The sequence below is a fragment of the Sinocyclocheilus grahami genome, unplaced genomic scaffold (genome assembly GCF_001515645.1).
Source record: "Sinocyclocheilus grahami isolate Dianchi unplaced genomic scaffold, SAMN03320097.WGS_v1.1 scaffold114.1, whole genome shotgun sequence".
Lineage (NCBI taxonomy): Eukaryota > Metazoa > Chordata > Actinopteri > Cypriniformes > Cyprinidae > Sinocyclocheilus > Sinocyclocheilus grahami.
In genome coordinates this window covers 1,193,309-1,207,901 of record NW_015505293.1, presented here as the reverse complement: position 1 = coordinate 1,207,901, position 14,593 = coordinate 1,193,309, and the positions used below count along the sequence as shown (strand labels likewise).

At 38.5% G+C, this 14,593-nt stretch overlaps 1 protein-coding gene across 1 annotated transcript; it reads right to left on the bottom strand.

Annotated features, from left to right (window-relative positions):
• Nucleotides 1–9,220: 9,220 nt before the first annotated feature.
• On the bottom strand, nucleotides 9,221–10,809 carry LOC107589255 (5-hydroxytryptamine receptor 1A-beta-like). The gene has a single exon (XM_016277639.1). The coding sequence runs from the start codon at nucleotides 10,716–10,718 to the stop codon at nucleotides 9,477–9,479; it is 1,242 nt and encodes a 413-aa protein (XP_016133125.1). The 5' UTR covers nucleotides 10,719–10,809; the 3' UTR covers nucleotides 9,221–9,476.
• Nucleotides 10,810–14,593: the final 3,784 nt, after the last annotated feature.

Sequence of the window (14,593 nt, the reverse complement as noted above, 5' to 3'; positions counted from 1 at the left end):
AAAACACATTCGCTTAAGGAGGGGGGCTCTCGCAGCATCTAAAGGGAGTTCAATACTTGCGCCCTCGGACGGGCATGCTTCGCCGGTAGTCTGACGGAAAGGCAAGCTCGACCGGGAGGCTCTTGCAGCATCTGATGGGAATTCAATACTCACGGCATCAGATGGGTGAGCCTTGCCAGTAGTCGATGGAGAAACATATTTGCTCCACCAGGAGTGCTCTTGCAGCATCTGTAAGGGAATCCAATGCTCAGAAAAATTTGAGTTGTCTAAAAGGGTAGATGCTATGAGGATTACTTTGAGGGCTGGTAAGTTCCAAGCATCTAAGAAAACCGAAAAAGGTTAGAATGAACATGGCGTCGAGTGTGCGGGCTGTACTGAGGCTGGTAACCTGTGCGGAGGGTGTGGATACATTGTGAGAATGTCTAACGTTAAAAGGTTGTCTAGCCAGGAGGCTCTCGCCGACGGGAGATCAAGACTCACGGCATTGGACAGGTAATGCCGGGTTCACTGCACGATTTTAGCCTGATTTTTCACCGACAAAAAAAACAGGCCGACAAATGTCCGAAATCGGAGTCAAATCAGTGCTTGCGCACAAGAGTGGCAATCACACCGTGTGAATTAATCGAAGACGCGATCTGAGGGAATCTCTGACGCCTGTGAAATATTTGGCATGCTAAATATCTGGAGCTGTCGGCAATTTCCAATCACGCTGTGTGAAATTAGTTCTGACTGAAACACATCAGCAATGACCTACAGCCAATGAGAGACCAAGATACAGGGCAGCGGGAAGGAGTTCCGCGATTGCCACCGGGGTGTTATATATACACACACACAAAGTCGGCAGGTTGAAACGATCTCAGTAACGTGATATTTAGCCACTGGAATGTGAATTGTACCAGGAGAACCATGCCAAAAAAATGTGTGTTTTACCACACGAACGCGAAATTTACTGAGGGACCCCCTCGAAAGCAATTGGGCTATTTTCAGACTAGTTTTGAGTAGTAATTGGGCGTGGCTTTTGATGGCCGCATTCGAGTATTTACGATTGCTGTAGCAGTTCTGTCGTAAAGAAATAGCCAAATATTCAAGATTAAGTGGACATTTGAATTAAAAAAAATGTTTAGTCATACAAGGATTAGATTGCACAGTGACCTGTAGAAACAATTGTTTTCCAAAGTACATAGTAACGAATTTATTAATATATTTATTTATTATTTTAAAAATTGGCAACTTAGTATCTTTAAAAAGTTTAGATGTTAAAGAAGTGTATTTTCCTCTTAACCACCCAAAGAAGAAAGTATTGAAAAGCTAGCCAAGCGGCAAGAGACTTGGAGAGAGGTGCCTAGCAATACTCACGTCATGTGTGAATTAGGTTGCTAGTTGCACTTGTTCGATGATAATCGTTTCTTTGATAAACTTAGTTGTTAGTTTGTGCCTATAATCGTTAATCATTTAGGTACATAGTTGAACTTATTTTCTCGAAACTCAATCTTTTTCATCCGTTTATCTGAGTGAAATGTGTAGTTTAAAATACAGGTAAAAATGCTAGCGAAAATTAACTCTCAAAATCTTGAGTAATTAATTTGTTTATTCTACGCAGTTTGAGTCATGGTTACGAAATGACAAAATCCTTTTGTCACAAGGTCGTTTCACGACTTTTAGCAACAAAACGACCTGCCTTTTAGCGACTTTACCTAAAAATGTATTTGCAACACGGCTTGCGTCGCTAGAGGAAGCGGCCTCGCGCTAGCGTCTGCTGGAGGCCCGGCTGCCTACGACGCTGCAGCCGGAAGAGCCACGGTGAAAGGTTGAGCCGAAGCGGGAAGTGAGTGAGGCTTTGCTGCGGTGAGATCTGGGGCGCGGCCCAGGCTCGTTGGTGGCCTGCCGCTGCGACCCAGCGCTTAAGGAGAGCCGGGTCTTCTGCGGGGCGATGGTGGTGTCGAGCGAGGCGAGTTCGGGGCCTTGCGAACTTTGCTCGAAATATTGGCCGCTCTGCTGGAGTAGATTTGGGAGTGAGGCTCGGCGGCGGTGTCTGGCGGAGAACGAGCGATCCTGGGGCCGGCAGTTTGCCCGGAGAACCGAAAAAAAAAAATCCCCAGTATAGGTCTCGTCGTTTAGATGGGAGAAGCTGAGTCTGCGATAAGATGGCAAAAGGTGCAAACCGAATGCTGATAACCGTCAATGGATAGAGGTAAGTCAGCTGTATTTATATCATGGTGTTGATTAACTTGAGTGCGCTCCACCCGTGTTAATTAGGCTAAGTATCTGACGCGCTCCTCCCGAACCTTGTTAATAAAACATCATTTCTTATTATTAAAGTTATAAATGGTTGTGCTTCATTACCTTTTTTTGTTTGTTTGTTAGTTTTGGAAACTGATACTTTTTTCAGGATCCTTTGGTGAATCGATAGTTGAAAAGAACAGCATTTATTTAAAATAGAAATCTTTAGTAACATAAAAAAATGTTTTACTGTCACTTTTAAATTAAAGGCATCTTTGTTGAATGAAAGAATTCCTTTCTTAAAATAAATCATACCGTAAGTTCTTTTACACAAACTTGAAATATTGAAATTCATGTTATTTTTTTAATGGCATATTTCTAATTATTTTTGATAAAACATACTAAATATTTCCTTTACTATTAACCTTTGGATCTGAGATGTTTATTCGACTTTAAAATGATACATTAATTTAAGTCACAAAAAGTAAACAGTACTGTACACAAATGTCAACAACCTTTATATGTTTATGTGAGCCAGTTTTGTTTGAGTCATTTCACACTGGCTTGTGCCCCTGATGGCAAGCCTGTGTTTTTTGATAAGTCAGTCCTTTCCTCTCACATGAGAATTCTTCAGCGAAACAGACCAACATCCTTTGCCAGTTTCCTGTAACCATAGAGATAGTGAGTTCAGCCAATCCCCAGCCAGGACTGAGTGGAACGTTTTCCTGAACTCGCTATGAATTTCCTTCCACGACAAACGCTCTCTCCTGCATTTTATAGAGCATAACTCTCAGTCGTTACCCTCGTCGGGAATACTTCTATGGAATTCTGTGGAAAAAGTAAGTTTTTAATTCCTTTAAAGTTTCATTTCTGCACAAATATTTCATTTCCACAGTATTACAAGTTATGCAAACCTCAGAATACTGGTTGATTATGCTGTTGCAAAGTCTGTAGATACGGCACACTTCATCTCATAGTAACAGCTCAACTTCCTCACAAATGCTTCAATATTGGCTCAGCCTCAGCAGCTCTCTGGTGTGCAAGACTCACCGAAGCCTTTGATTCAATTCTATATTAGACCTGAGATCTCCACGGGATGGCCAGCTCAGTAGACTGATCTCAGCAGGCTAACCACTTACATATTTCAGTCATTCACACAAAGGCTCATTCTGTTCCAGTGCTGTTTTAATTGAGCACCAGGAGTCGCCATCAGGCCCCGATCCAGTTCCTGGGATTGCAAACCACGTTCTCCAGAACAGATGTTCAGCAACGCTCGACTGCATTCGCCTCTGCTGAGACACTTCCAAAAGTGGGGTTTGCAGAAATGCCATAGAAGAACCATTTTGGTTCCCCAAAGAATAGTTTTTCCACTATAAAAAGCCTTTTCTGGAATTGAAAGGTTCCATGGATGTTAAAGGTTCTTCAAGGAACCAAAGATACCAATAAAGTGTGTGGTTGAGAAACGCATGTCTGGATTGACGGGAGCTATGACCACTGAAAGTACAGACAGAACCCTGATAGTTTTGTCCAATGTTCCTCTCAGGAAGGAATCTTCTGTTAATCAATCATCCATGGGCTGTAGGACCTCAAATCTGCCCCATGTTTGCTGGGACTTTGAGCTCAGTTTGGCTGTGGTGTTGATGGTCTTGGCTGGGATTTTGATCTTGGCATTGCTGTACTGGGTGCTCCTGCTGCGCCACAGGCTCCGCGTTGCTCAGGCCGGGAACGCTCTGGAATACTTTGGTTTCTACCACATGGCTCAGTATGATCTAAAAGAGCCCAACCTGCCTGTAGTGACCCCTTCTCTTCCCTCCCCACCTCCACCTGTTCCTCATCCTCCTCTTCACGTCACTCCACCTCCACCGTCCATGTTGTATATGTCCGGGCCCATCATCCACACCATCCCACCCAGCCCTCACCCGTCATGTGGAGCCGGCTCGGACGCAGAGGTGTATTCGCGGATCGGAGTCCTGCGACCTTCGAGACCCTCCAGTGTGAGTCAGACCCAGGTGATCCTGTTTGAACACTCTGCTCTTTGACGGACTGATGCTTTCAAGTACAAGCACAGCTGTCTTCATTTCAGCTGTTTAAAGTCATGTGGATATTTTGTCATATTTAAAGTGTCTGGGATATATCAGACAATCACCCTCTTTTTAAGTACATTCATGTTTTTTTTTTTTAGATGTGTTACATTTAAAAGCTTTCAAATGTGTTAAGAAAAGTAACAGGAAAAGGGGTTTGTTTTGAAACAAACATATTCCTCTTTTTCATGAATCTGCTGAATCTTTGTAATTTCCTTTAAAGGGTGGGATTTCCTGAGGAGACTTTCCATGGCTTTGTTCCTTTCTGCCTCTTAGGATTTTAATGTTCAATGTTCTTTTACTCTCACTGTCTTAGAAAATATACATTAGGTTAATATCAAATAAACAAGTCTAAAAATAATTCTGTATTGTAAGATAAATAAAGAAATATATACACGCACTACCATTCAAAAGTTTGAGGTTGGTGTATTTAAAAAAATATATTTTTTTGAAAGAAGCTTCCTATGCTCACAGGGCTGTATCAGTGAAACATTGTGAAATATTTTCTATTTTAATATATATTCAATTGTAATTTATTCCTTCCTGTGACTGCAAAGCTGAGTTTTCAGCAGCCATTACTCAGTGTCACATGATCCTTTTAATATGCTGATTTGGGTCTCAAGAATTTTTTTTTATTATTATCAATAATGTTGAATAATGTACTTTTTTCAGGATTCTTTAGAAAGTTCAAAAGAACAGCATTTATTTCCAAAACTTTTCATAACATTATAAATGTCTTTACTGTCACCTTTGATACATTTAAAGTGTCTTGCTTGATGGAAGTATTAATTTTTCATATATATATATATATATGCCCCCAAACTTTTGAATAGTGTATACATACTGTATATTTATGGTATTTTATTATTTATTTTTATGTGATATAATTATTTATAGATATAGTGTAAACCTGTGTGGACAAATACTTGCTTCTGTAAATAAATGCTTCAGAGTTGCAGTAGCTGTGTAAATTACAACACACTGCAGCTTTGCCCTTTGTCATCTCTGAAATACATATGTTGTATATCTAAATAATTGATGACCCTCTACTACTTCCCTTTCTCATAATGTAAAATTTAGCATTGTGAAATAGCTGCGGGAGGAATATGATAATTGTGGAGTAAAAGTTCACAACCTTGTTTTTGAACTAAAAACTTGCAGTGGATTTTATATTTTACTCAGTACAGATCAACCTTGGATATAACTGGTCTAAATCATATTTTCCAAACATTTGATGTATTTAAATCAAGGATTAAGACATTGTATGTTATTATTCAGTCATAGTTAATGTATTGATGCTCAAAGCACTTGCTGGTCTGATGTATAAGCTTTATTGTCCTGTTGAATTGCTGTATGTCTGCCTGAGTATATGATAAAAGAAAGCTGTCATTTTTGTTTAGAAAATAAGTTCGCAATGATACTCTAATTTCAATATCACTTTTGATTGTCTGCAAAAAACATATCTGAACAAAAAACAGATCAGAACATACATGCATGGCTTTTTTCTCTTTAAGCAAACAAAATGTGTCACTTGAAGTGTTAAAATAAAGCAATATATTTTTCAACACTGAGAATATTTTATGGATAATATAGGAGTCTGTCAAATTGACATTGTTCTGGTTTGTGGCTTGGAATATTATTTAGGAAACAAGCTATAGAATCAGTTCCATCCCTGAAAATATTGCATATGATTGCATGTGTGAGTGTCTTTGATTTTACATCAAGCTGCATGTTTGTGCAGTCTAAAACATTTGATGATAGGAAACAAGAGAATACACGAAATGAACAAAGTATATTTTGCAGTAGTGAAAATATACTGCATTTTTGGAGCCACGTACACAAAGATGTCTCCTATGAAGCAGATGTGACTTTGATTCTAGTATCACATACCGATCCCACTTTCCCTCGCCTTCATTTCCTGTCTCCTCTCAACTGTCTCTTTCATTAAAAATGGCAAAAAGCCCAAACCTAAAATAGCAGTGAACAATAAATTTCAATTTTGTGCAATAGTGCCTGTTCCTGTCTGCTGTCTCATATGTGGACACCTTTTCTTCTGTCCTGATTTTGAATGAAGTGTTTTGGAAATCTTACCTTTCATATGTCCTCTAACTGAAGCTGGAATACTAGCACCTGCCACCTCTGGGAAAGCGTTCATTGACATACACTCCAGCTGTAATTGTGAACCACAGAACTACATTTTTTGTTGTTTTATTTTAGGTCTGTTTGACAATTGTTGCTAGTGTGCACGAGCCTTTTTTTTTTTTTTTTGGATGTACCAATTCCCCTGTGAATTACATATGGCTGAGCTGCGTTCTTGAGTTTAAATCTTTGTATCTTGCCCACTGTGAAGACGGCCACTTGAGAATCGGCGTTCAGCTGGCTGGATTACTTTGGACTTTCTAGAATCTCTTCTCTTCGGTGCATCTGCCTCTGATTATACTTGGTTGAAAGACTGAGAAATATTCAGAATTTATAGATCTCAAACTGAATAACTAGAGCTTGTAGAAAGTCTGATTATGAAATTTCACCTGAAGTGGTCTTGGTGTCACACTTTTTTAACCTGACAACCTGTTTTAAGTTATTTAATTAACTCCTGAAGTTCCTGCCATTTTATATGATTGCATAACTGATTTTTCAAAACTGTAAATATAACAAATATTATATGTTTTAGGCTACAACTGTTTCAGTCATTCTGAAATTCCATGTTTGATTTGATGTGTTACTTGCATTTTTTTTGTACACTGAAAAAGTCAGTCAGTCAACAAACAAGAAACAATCTTCAGAAACTGCTAGTAAACTTCACAAATAATTGAAAAAAGGCAAGTAACACTAAACATTTTGAAGTAGAAAGACTGAAATTGTATTTTCTTGTTAGAAATACTCCAGTAATCTTTTTTGTGTATTTACAACTTCAAAAAATCATTTTACATTGTAATTATTTGTGAAATTTACAATCAATATGAGTGAAAACTGTTTCAAAGTAAATATTATACATCACACTACCAAATGATTAAGCTACAAGTATGTGCTTAATATTTTATTAATCATATTTCAGATAGAGTTCTGAGGGCTGAAGCCCAATAATAGGTCGACATAAAAGTCGTGGGGAAGTTGTGGCCTAATGGTTAAAGAGTCAGACTCTTAACCCAAAGGTTGCGGGTTTGAGTCTCATACCGGTGGCGGGAGTGAATGTGCAGCGCTCTCTTCCACCTTCAATACTATGACTGACATGCCCTTGAGCAAGGCACTGAACCTCCAACTGCTCCCTGGGTGCTGCAGCATAAATGGCTGCCCACTGCTCTGTGTGTGTGTGTGCACTTTGGATGGGTTAAATGCGGAGCACTAATTCCAAGTATGGGTCACCATACTTGGCCACATGTCACTTTTTTTTCACATAAAATAATTGAATGGATTGAGATTTTCTCAATATAGCATTGTGGACTATTTCTGATGCTTTTTTGCCCCTTTTAGAGCTTGACAGACCCAGTCATGCTCTTTTTGGCTGAGAAGGTTTATTTGTTATCCAGTTAGTTTCAAACTGTCTCTACTGTATATTTGTTAGCAAGCTCTCAAGATTTTCTTGCAGAGCTGTAACCCAAAATAGACAATAATGGACCTCACCAATGTTTGTTGAGTGATCAGCAGTGGTTTCTCGGCAGGGTTCTGGAGGTTTCTCATTGTTAATAAATAGCTGTGGATCCTCAGGTCGCTAAATCATGCCAGCTGTGGGTGTACACGTGGGCTCTGTGTATTGTCCTAAGCCTTTGATCAGATAATTGCAGCTCGGACCCAGAGTTTGAAACATCTGAGTGTCGCTATGGAGACCAGCATCACTGTGTCCGCTCTGTTGACAGGCTTTTAGTGATTCAGACACAACTGGATGGCAGGGCTGCTGCAGCAACTTTTGAGACTATACGATCCTAGCACAATCCTCCAAAAAAATTCCATATAGATTTGTTGCTTTAATGGGACACAAAAGATTTTGAGTTTGAACTCACACATATGTAGCCCAGTTGCCTGTTTTATTGACTTTTCACATTTTCATTTTCAGCCATGATGGAACAAACAGACTATTTTGTTTCAACAAGAATTCATCAGTTAACATAAACAGTGGCAGCTGGGGACCTGTTAATATGATTCATTGTAACAATTTGCACTGGCACATTCCTAATCATGTAAAAGCCTTGAGATTTCGAGCATTGCAGAAATAAAGAGATATGTGCGGTGGAGCATCTTGTTGCGAAAACATTCTTTTATGAAGGGATTTGTTAAGAGGATCTTTCGGCCTCTCCATTGCTCCTTTGTATCAATTGTTTCACGCAGGGTTTCCACAGGGGATGAAGGTGCAAGTCAGGATTAATGGGTTTTAAAGTGCCTGGCAAAGAGGAAAAGTATAAAGACACATTTAAATGATGGACTGAAAGTGACGCATCAATAAATGTATAGCTGTCTCTTGAGAAAATAACAGCAGCCATATATATATATATATATATATATATATATATACACACACACAAATGTTCAAGTGGCAAATATCAAAAGGACACTTCTTGTGCCATAAGACATAAAAAAATGTAATAGGTTTACATTTATAATATACATATTGATACTTATATAATGGGTATGCATCCAAGTCAATGTTATGAACATAATATCTTCACAGGCATCAAATGTTCAAGGTGACAATTCATAAAAGGGGTCCTTAGAATTTAATTTTTTTTGCTATTGCTTATATAATTTGATAGACAGCTTTAAAATATAATATTCATTAATACAATTACTTTTAATTATTTAATTCAATTTTGAGCATTGCACAGCTTGTTCTTCTCATTCATAAACATTGGTATGTGCATATGATTAGTTAAATTTAAAAAAAACAATCAGAAGGACAAGGACACAAGGTAAATGTACAGCGGGACTTTTTATTTTTTTTTACATCATGGACATGATCTTTGTTTGTCATGGACATGAAATAAACATTTTCAGTACACATTATGTAACCTGATATCATAACATATACATCTGATATATAAAATCAGGATGAATCATGTATATTTATAGTGGTACTAAAGAGCAAGTTTTCAGTGCTGTTAAAATACACCACTATTGTTTTTCTGAGCAATCAATACTGCTTAAACTCGTGTTTCTGACAGTTAAACTGAAAAGACGGTATGTTTATGGTCTGCAAAAATGGCATTTAATGATTTTCTTGAAGGCGCTCTGAAAGTCTTTATTGAAGTAGGCGTAAATGATGGGGTTCAAAAGCGAGTTTGAATACCCCAGCCAATTAATGACGTCGATGAGCCACAAAGGCATATCACAAGACGGACAAAAAGGCAGCACGATCGCTTTGATGAAGAACGGCAGCCAACACACAATGAAAGTGCCCATTATAATGCCCAGAGTCTTCACTGTCTTGCGCTCGCGCGCCAAGGCGAGCTTCCTCTTCGCCTCGGTGTTCTTCTCGTGTTTGTTCTCGAACAGAGGGACAGAGTTTGGCGTGTTGGGCAGAGGCAGGTTGTTTTTGGAATTGCTGTGAACCTCGATGATCTCCAGAGACTCGCCGTCTTCCGCGTGCTTCACCGCGCCGTTTACGCACGCGGCGGGTTTGGGTTCGACTGCGCTTTTCCAGTTTTTGCCCAGCTCTCCGTTCGCTCGCTTAAAAAGCGCAGGTGACACAGTCAAACATTTCACCCTCTTTTTCTCAGGTTTTCGAACGGTTTTGCGAATGCGAAATCTCGCCGCTTTGAATATGCGTCCGTACAAGACCAGCATGAGAATCAGAGGGATGTAAAACGCGCAAAAGGTGGAATAAATCGTGTACCATGGGTCGTGGCTGATCATGCAAGCTTCAGGATTGGCCATGTCTTCTGCTTTACTCTTGGGTTGAGATTTCATGATCAACATGGGTGGAATTGATATCGAAAAGCCGACAAACCAGGTAACGGTGATTAAAAGAGCAGCGCGTTTTAATGTCCTTTTCTTCATGTAGTCTATTGGGTCGGTGATAGCCCAGTATCTATCCAAAGCGATAGCGCACAGGTGCAGAATTGAAGATGTGCAACATAAAATGTCTAAAGAAATAAAAATATCACAAGTTACCTGTCCAAGCGTCCACTTGTCTAAAACTTGGTAAAGAGCCGCCATTGGCAACACAAGCACCGACACCATGAGGTCCGTCACGGCAAGTGATCCGATCAGGTAGTTTGCAACATTCTGTAGCGATCTCTCCAAAGCAATAGCCGCCACAACACACGCGTTTCCAAATACGGAACATAGAATGAGCGCGCCGATCAGCAAAGACGTGGAGATCTGATAACTTAGTGGAACCTTCACAGGTAAAGTCACATTGTCGATTTGCTGATCTAAACCACTGTCGTTCTGAAATGATAAGAACGTGTCGTTGTTTTCTTCCATGTCGCGTAGCGCGTAAAATTAGCAAAACCTCATTAAACAGCACTACTCCATTCAGAGGAGCTCATACACTTGAAGGCGATGCCAACCATCAACATTGTTACTGACGACTTGTGACGACGCGGCTCCATTTATATCAGCAGTGACTCTAGACGTCAGTTACCTACGCAGGTGAACCGGGTGGGCTCGGCATAGAATATGCACGCGCGTTTTTCCAGAATTTCCTCCAGTGAGATCCACCCATCCTCATCATATGATTTGTAGCAACAAACTATTGAAGCAATTCCAACAGGTGAATGCTTGAACAAAACTTTTCAGGACGGGGTCCAATTCCCTGAATTTCCAAAGGAGTTAACTTTTTCTTTAAAAAATAACTTTTTTCTTCAGGTATAGCCTTGTTTTCGATTCGCTCGGCACCGACATCCGTCGGGCTGAAAATTGTATTGCTGCTGCTGCTGCCACCTGCTGTAGCGCGTCTGCTGCTGAGAAAACCGAACGTTTGGCCCAAACACCAATCCTTCAGCCAGACCCCCACATAGAGTAGGCTAGCCTATATACAGTGATGGGAAGGTTACTTTGGAAATGTAGCGTAGGCCTAATAGGTTACAGATTCCAGGTTACCTTATTTAAAATGTAATAAGTATAGGCTAGTTATCTATTTAAATTAGACTTTATTAATGTAACTGATTACATTTTATTACTTTTTGATTACATTTCTAAATTTCTAACGAATGTTTTCAACTGTTAATCATTTTGAAACATTTAGAGCAAGCAGGGTTAACCTTTCAAAGCTACTGTCAGACTTTCAAAATCCTTCTTCCCTTGATTTAAGATTATTATTTAATTTGATAACACAGCCACACAATATCAGACTTTAGCACCTCTTTTTACTTTGAGATCATTCTTAGGCTAAATACAGATTTAAATTCATAAGACATGATACTGTTTTTGAAATCCAATCCGGTACGACAGGAAACACTGGCATCTAACAATGCCTTGGAGAAAAACAGTTACTAATCTTAAAAAATAAAGCATATACAGGTGCATCTCAATAAATTAGAATGTCGTGGAAAAGTTAAATAAATTCAATGCACACAGACTGAAGTAGTTTAAGTCTTTGGTTCTTTTAATTGTGATGATTTTGGCTCACATTTAACAAAAACCCACCAATTTACTATCTCAACAAATTAGAATATGGTGACATGCCAATCAGCCCCAAATAGGAAATGAAACAGTTATCAAATATGCATGTGTCCTATTTTGTGTCCTAAACTGCTGAAATATTGGTGTCTCATATTTTAGAGCAGTCACTTCAAATTGGGAAAGAAATCAATATGTGTGTGAAAATATTCAGAACCCATTTTTGTAATTGTCAGCATTTACAGTAGTAGGCCTAACTGTAATTTAATTACACTTTTTTTTCTCAGTAACTGTGACAGGTTACAGTTAGGGTGAAGTCAGCTAAAATGGGCCACGTTTTGGTAAAGGACTTATAATACAATCAAATAAACTATGCATGAGATCTAATGATTTTTTTTATAAATTAGCATGGGTTTTGTTAATGTGAAAAAGTATAATTGTTTTAAAATTATGAGAGTTAGAGTATCAGCAGGTACCTTCTTGAGCCATGGCACAACATTTAAAATGGGCCAGGTAATTTCGGCTGAAATTATTTTATTTTTAACAGTAAATTGACACTATTGTCTTTAGTGTGCAAACATAATAAATGTATTTCATTAAATAGAAAGTTGAACGAATATTTAATTAAACAGTGCAATTAAAATGAACTGATCATGTTGTATACATGTGTGTTTCTGTGCATTGGTGTCTTTTGTGTGAATGTACAGTATGTGTGCATGCTTGTCAAATATTTGTCAAACATTTTGTTAAAGACTAAGACATCTTTGACACAAAAAAACACTTTAACATTTCCTTATACTGTAGGTCTTAACATTGCACCTAGCAGGCCAGTTAGATCTTTTGCTGCATTCCCTTCAAAGACAGTGTTTGCAGATATAATTTATATATATATAATTATATATTTTTAAAGACTGTTAAGATTTTCTATGGATACATATCTAGGCCTATAAACCTATTTTGACCCTTGCAAGGATGAAGCGGAGTCCAGCCTGGGGTCGTCACATGTGGTTGCCACAAGCCTCCGCTCACTCAAGCCGCCGGCTCTTTTGGAAGGACAAGACTAGAAATCAGTGGTTAAGTTGTATTTACAACACTGTTCCAGAACACTTCAACCCAGATATTCAGATGTGTGCAGCACATTTTATGGAGGACCGTTTCCTGATCCTGGTAGAGTAGACTACAATGCCGGCTGTTCTGACTCACAGACTGCAAGTACGTTTTTTATATATAAAGAGTTTTTATATTTTATATATTTAAAGCGAGTTTTCTGGCCAGTGTAGAGTAGGGCTTGTTGTTTGTCATTTCTCAGATCACAAATGCAGACATGGTTTTATGTTTACGCGGCACGATGCAATGCAACGTGTAAAAAGACAGTATAAGTTATTATAATCCGTAATTATGTCCACTGGATGCAACAAATGCCTTGTTTATAATGGGTTTTATTGGCTTTGTCTCATTGCTCCGGGACCACTGCATCACAATATGGTAGGGGCGTAACATTTCCGTCACACGCTTGAGGTATTCGGCCAATCACAACGCACTGGATAGCTGGCCAATCAGAGCACACCTCGCTTTTCAGATCGATGAGCTTTGTAAAAATCGACGCTTTTCAGAAAGGTGAAGCATAGAGGAGAAACAATAATGTACAGTATGTGGAAAATAATGTGTTTTTGAGCCTTAAACCACATAAACACATTTAATTACACCAAATACACAAAATAATGTTATTTTTAGAAACATCATATGACCCCTTTAACCAGCCATTTCAACCTAAAATGACCTTTTTCACAAAAATCAAAGTTTACTTTTTAAATTAAACTTTTTTTATTTGAAAGAGCATGTCAAAACACTGTTCATAAACGTTTGCTTTGCTGGTAAGCTTACTTATAATTGCTTTAGTAATTTATTAGTGATCAATTTACTATGCCAGGCTCACTTTCCTTATAATTTCTCTGACAAGCTTTATGTAACACACTCTGCCCTGCCTTAAAAAACTCAGACCAATCTAAATTATTAGGGCGTAGCCTTCTAAACGAGACACTATTGTTGCTGTTACATGTCAACAAATATTGAAGCAACAATGCAAGATCAGTTATTGTGATTGGCTGTAAAAATGTAAAGAGATATGACGCTACAACCTTATTTGGCCCATTTTACCTGATAGCCCATTTTAGCTGACTTCACCCTACATTAATTTTGTAGGATAATTAAATTACGTAAATCCGTTACATGTACTAGTTACTCCCCAACATTGAGTATATGTGTGATTATATACTGTCTCCATATCAAGTGTGCGAATGATAGGGGGTTTGACCCCATGATTGAGGCTTAAAGCGTATTTTAACAACTCAGTAGCCAAAAGAATTTATATTGGGGCTAGAGATGTGAAGTCGCAATCGCCTGAGGAAGTAACAAATCGCCGCTCCAGCGCATTTCATCGTTAAAACACTGACTTAATTATATATTTACACCACAAATATACCACAAACATTCAGTGTTGTGTTTAAAGCGTCTTTAAAATAACGTAGATTAAAACACTTTCGATTGAATTTCCTATGTTCCTATGAGTTTCATTATTTGTGCATTCATTTGGTTTAGGTAAGGAAATTTTGATTGATTTAATAAATGAATGAATGAGTAACTTTATGAATGAAATAGATTAATTATTGTGTACTCACAGTATTTACGCTTGTTCCGAGTATTTTTTCCCCTCTGCGGCTTCCGTAGCGAAGGCAACT

What these genes read in the sequence shown, in the direction of transcription:
- LOC107589255 (XM_016277639.1), bottom strand. Translation starts at nt 10,718, where the DNA reads ATGGAAGAAAACAACGACACGTTCTTATCATTTCAGAACGACAGTGGT.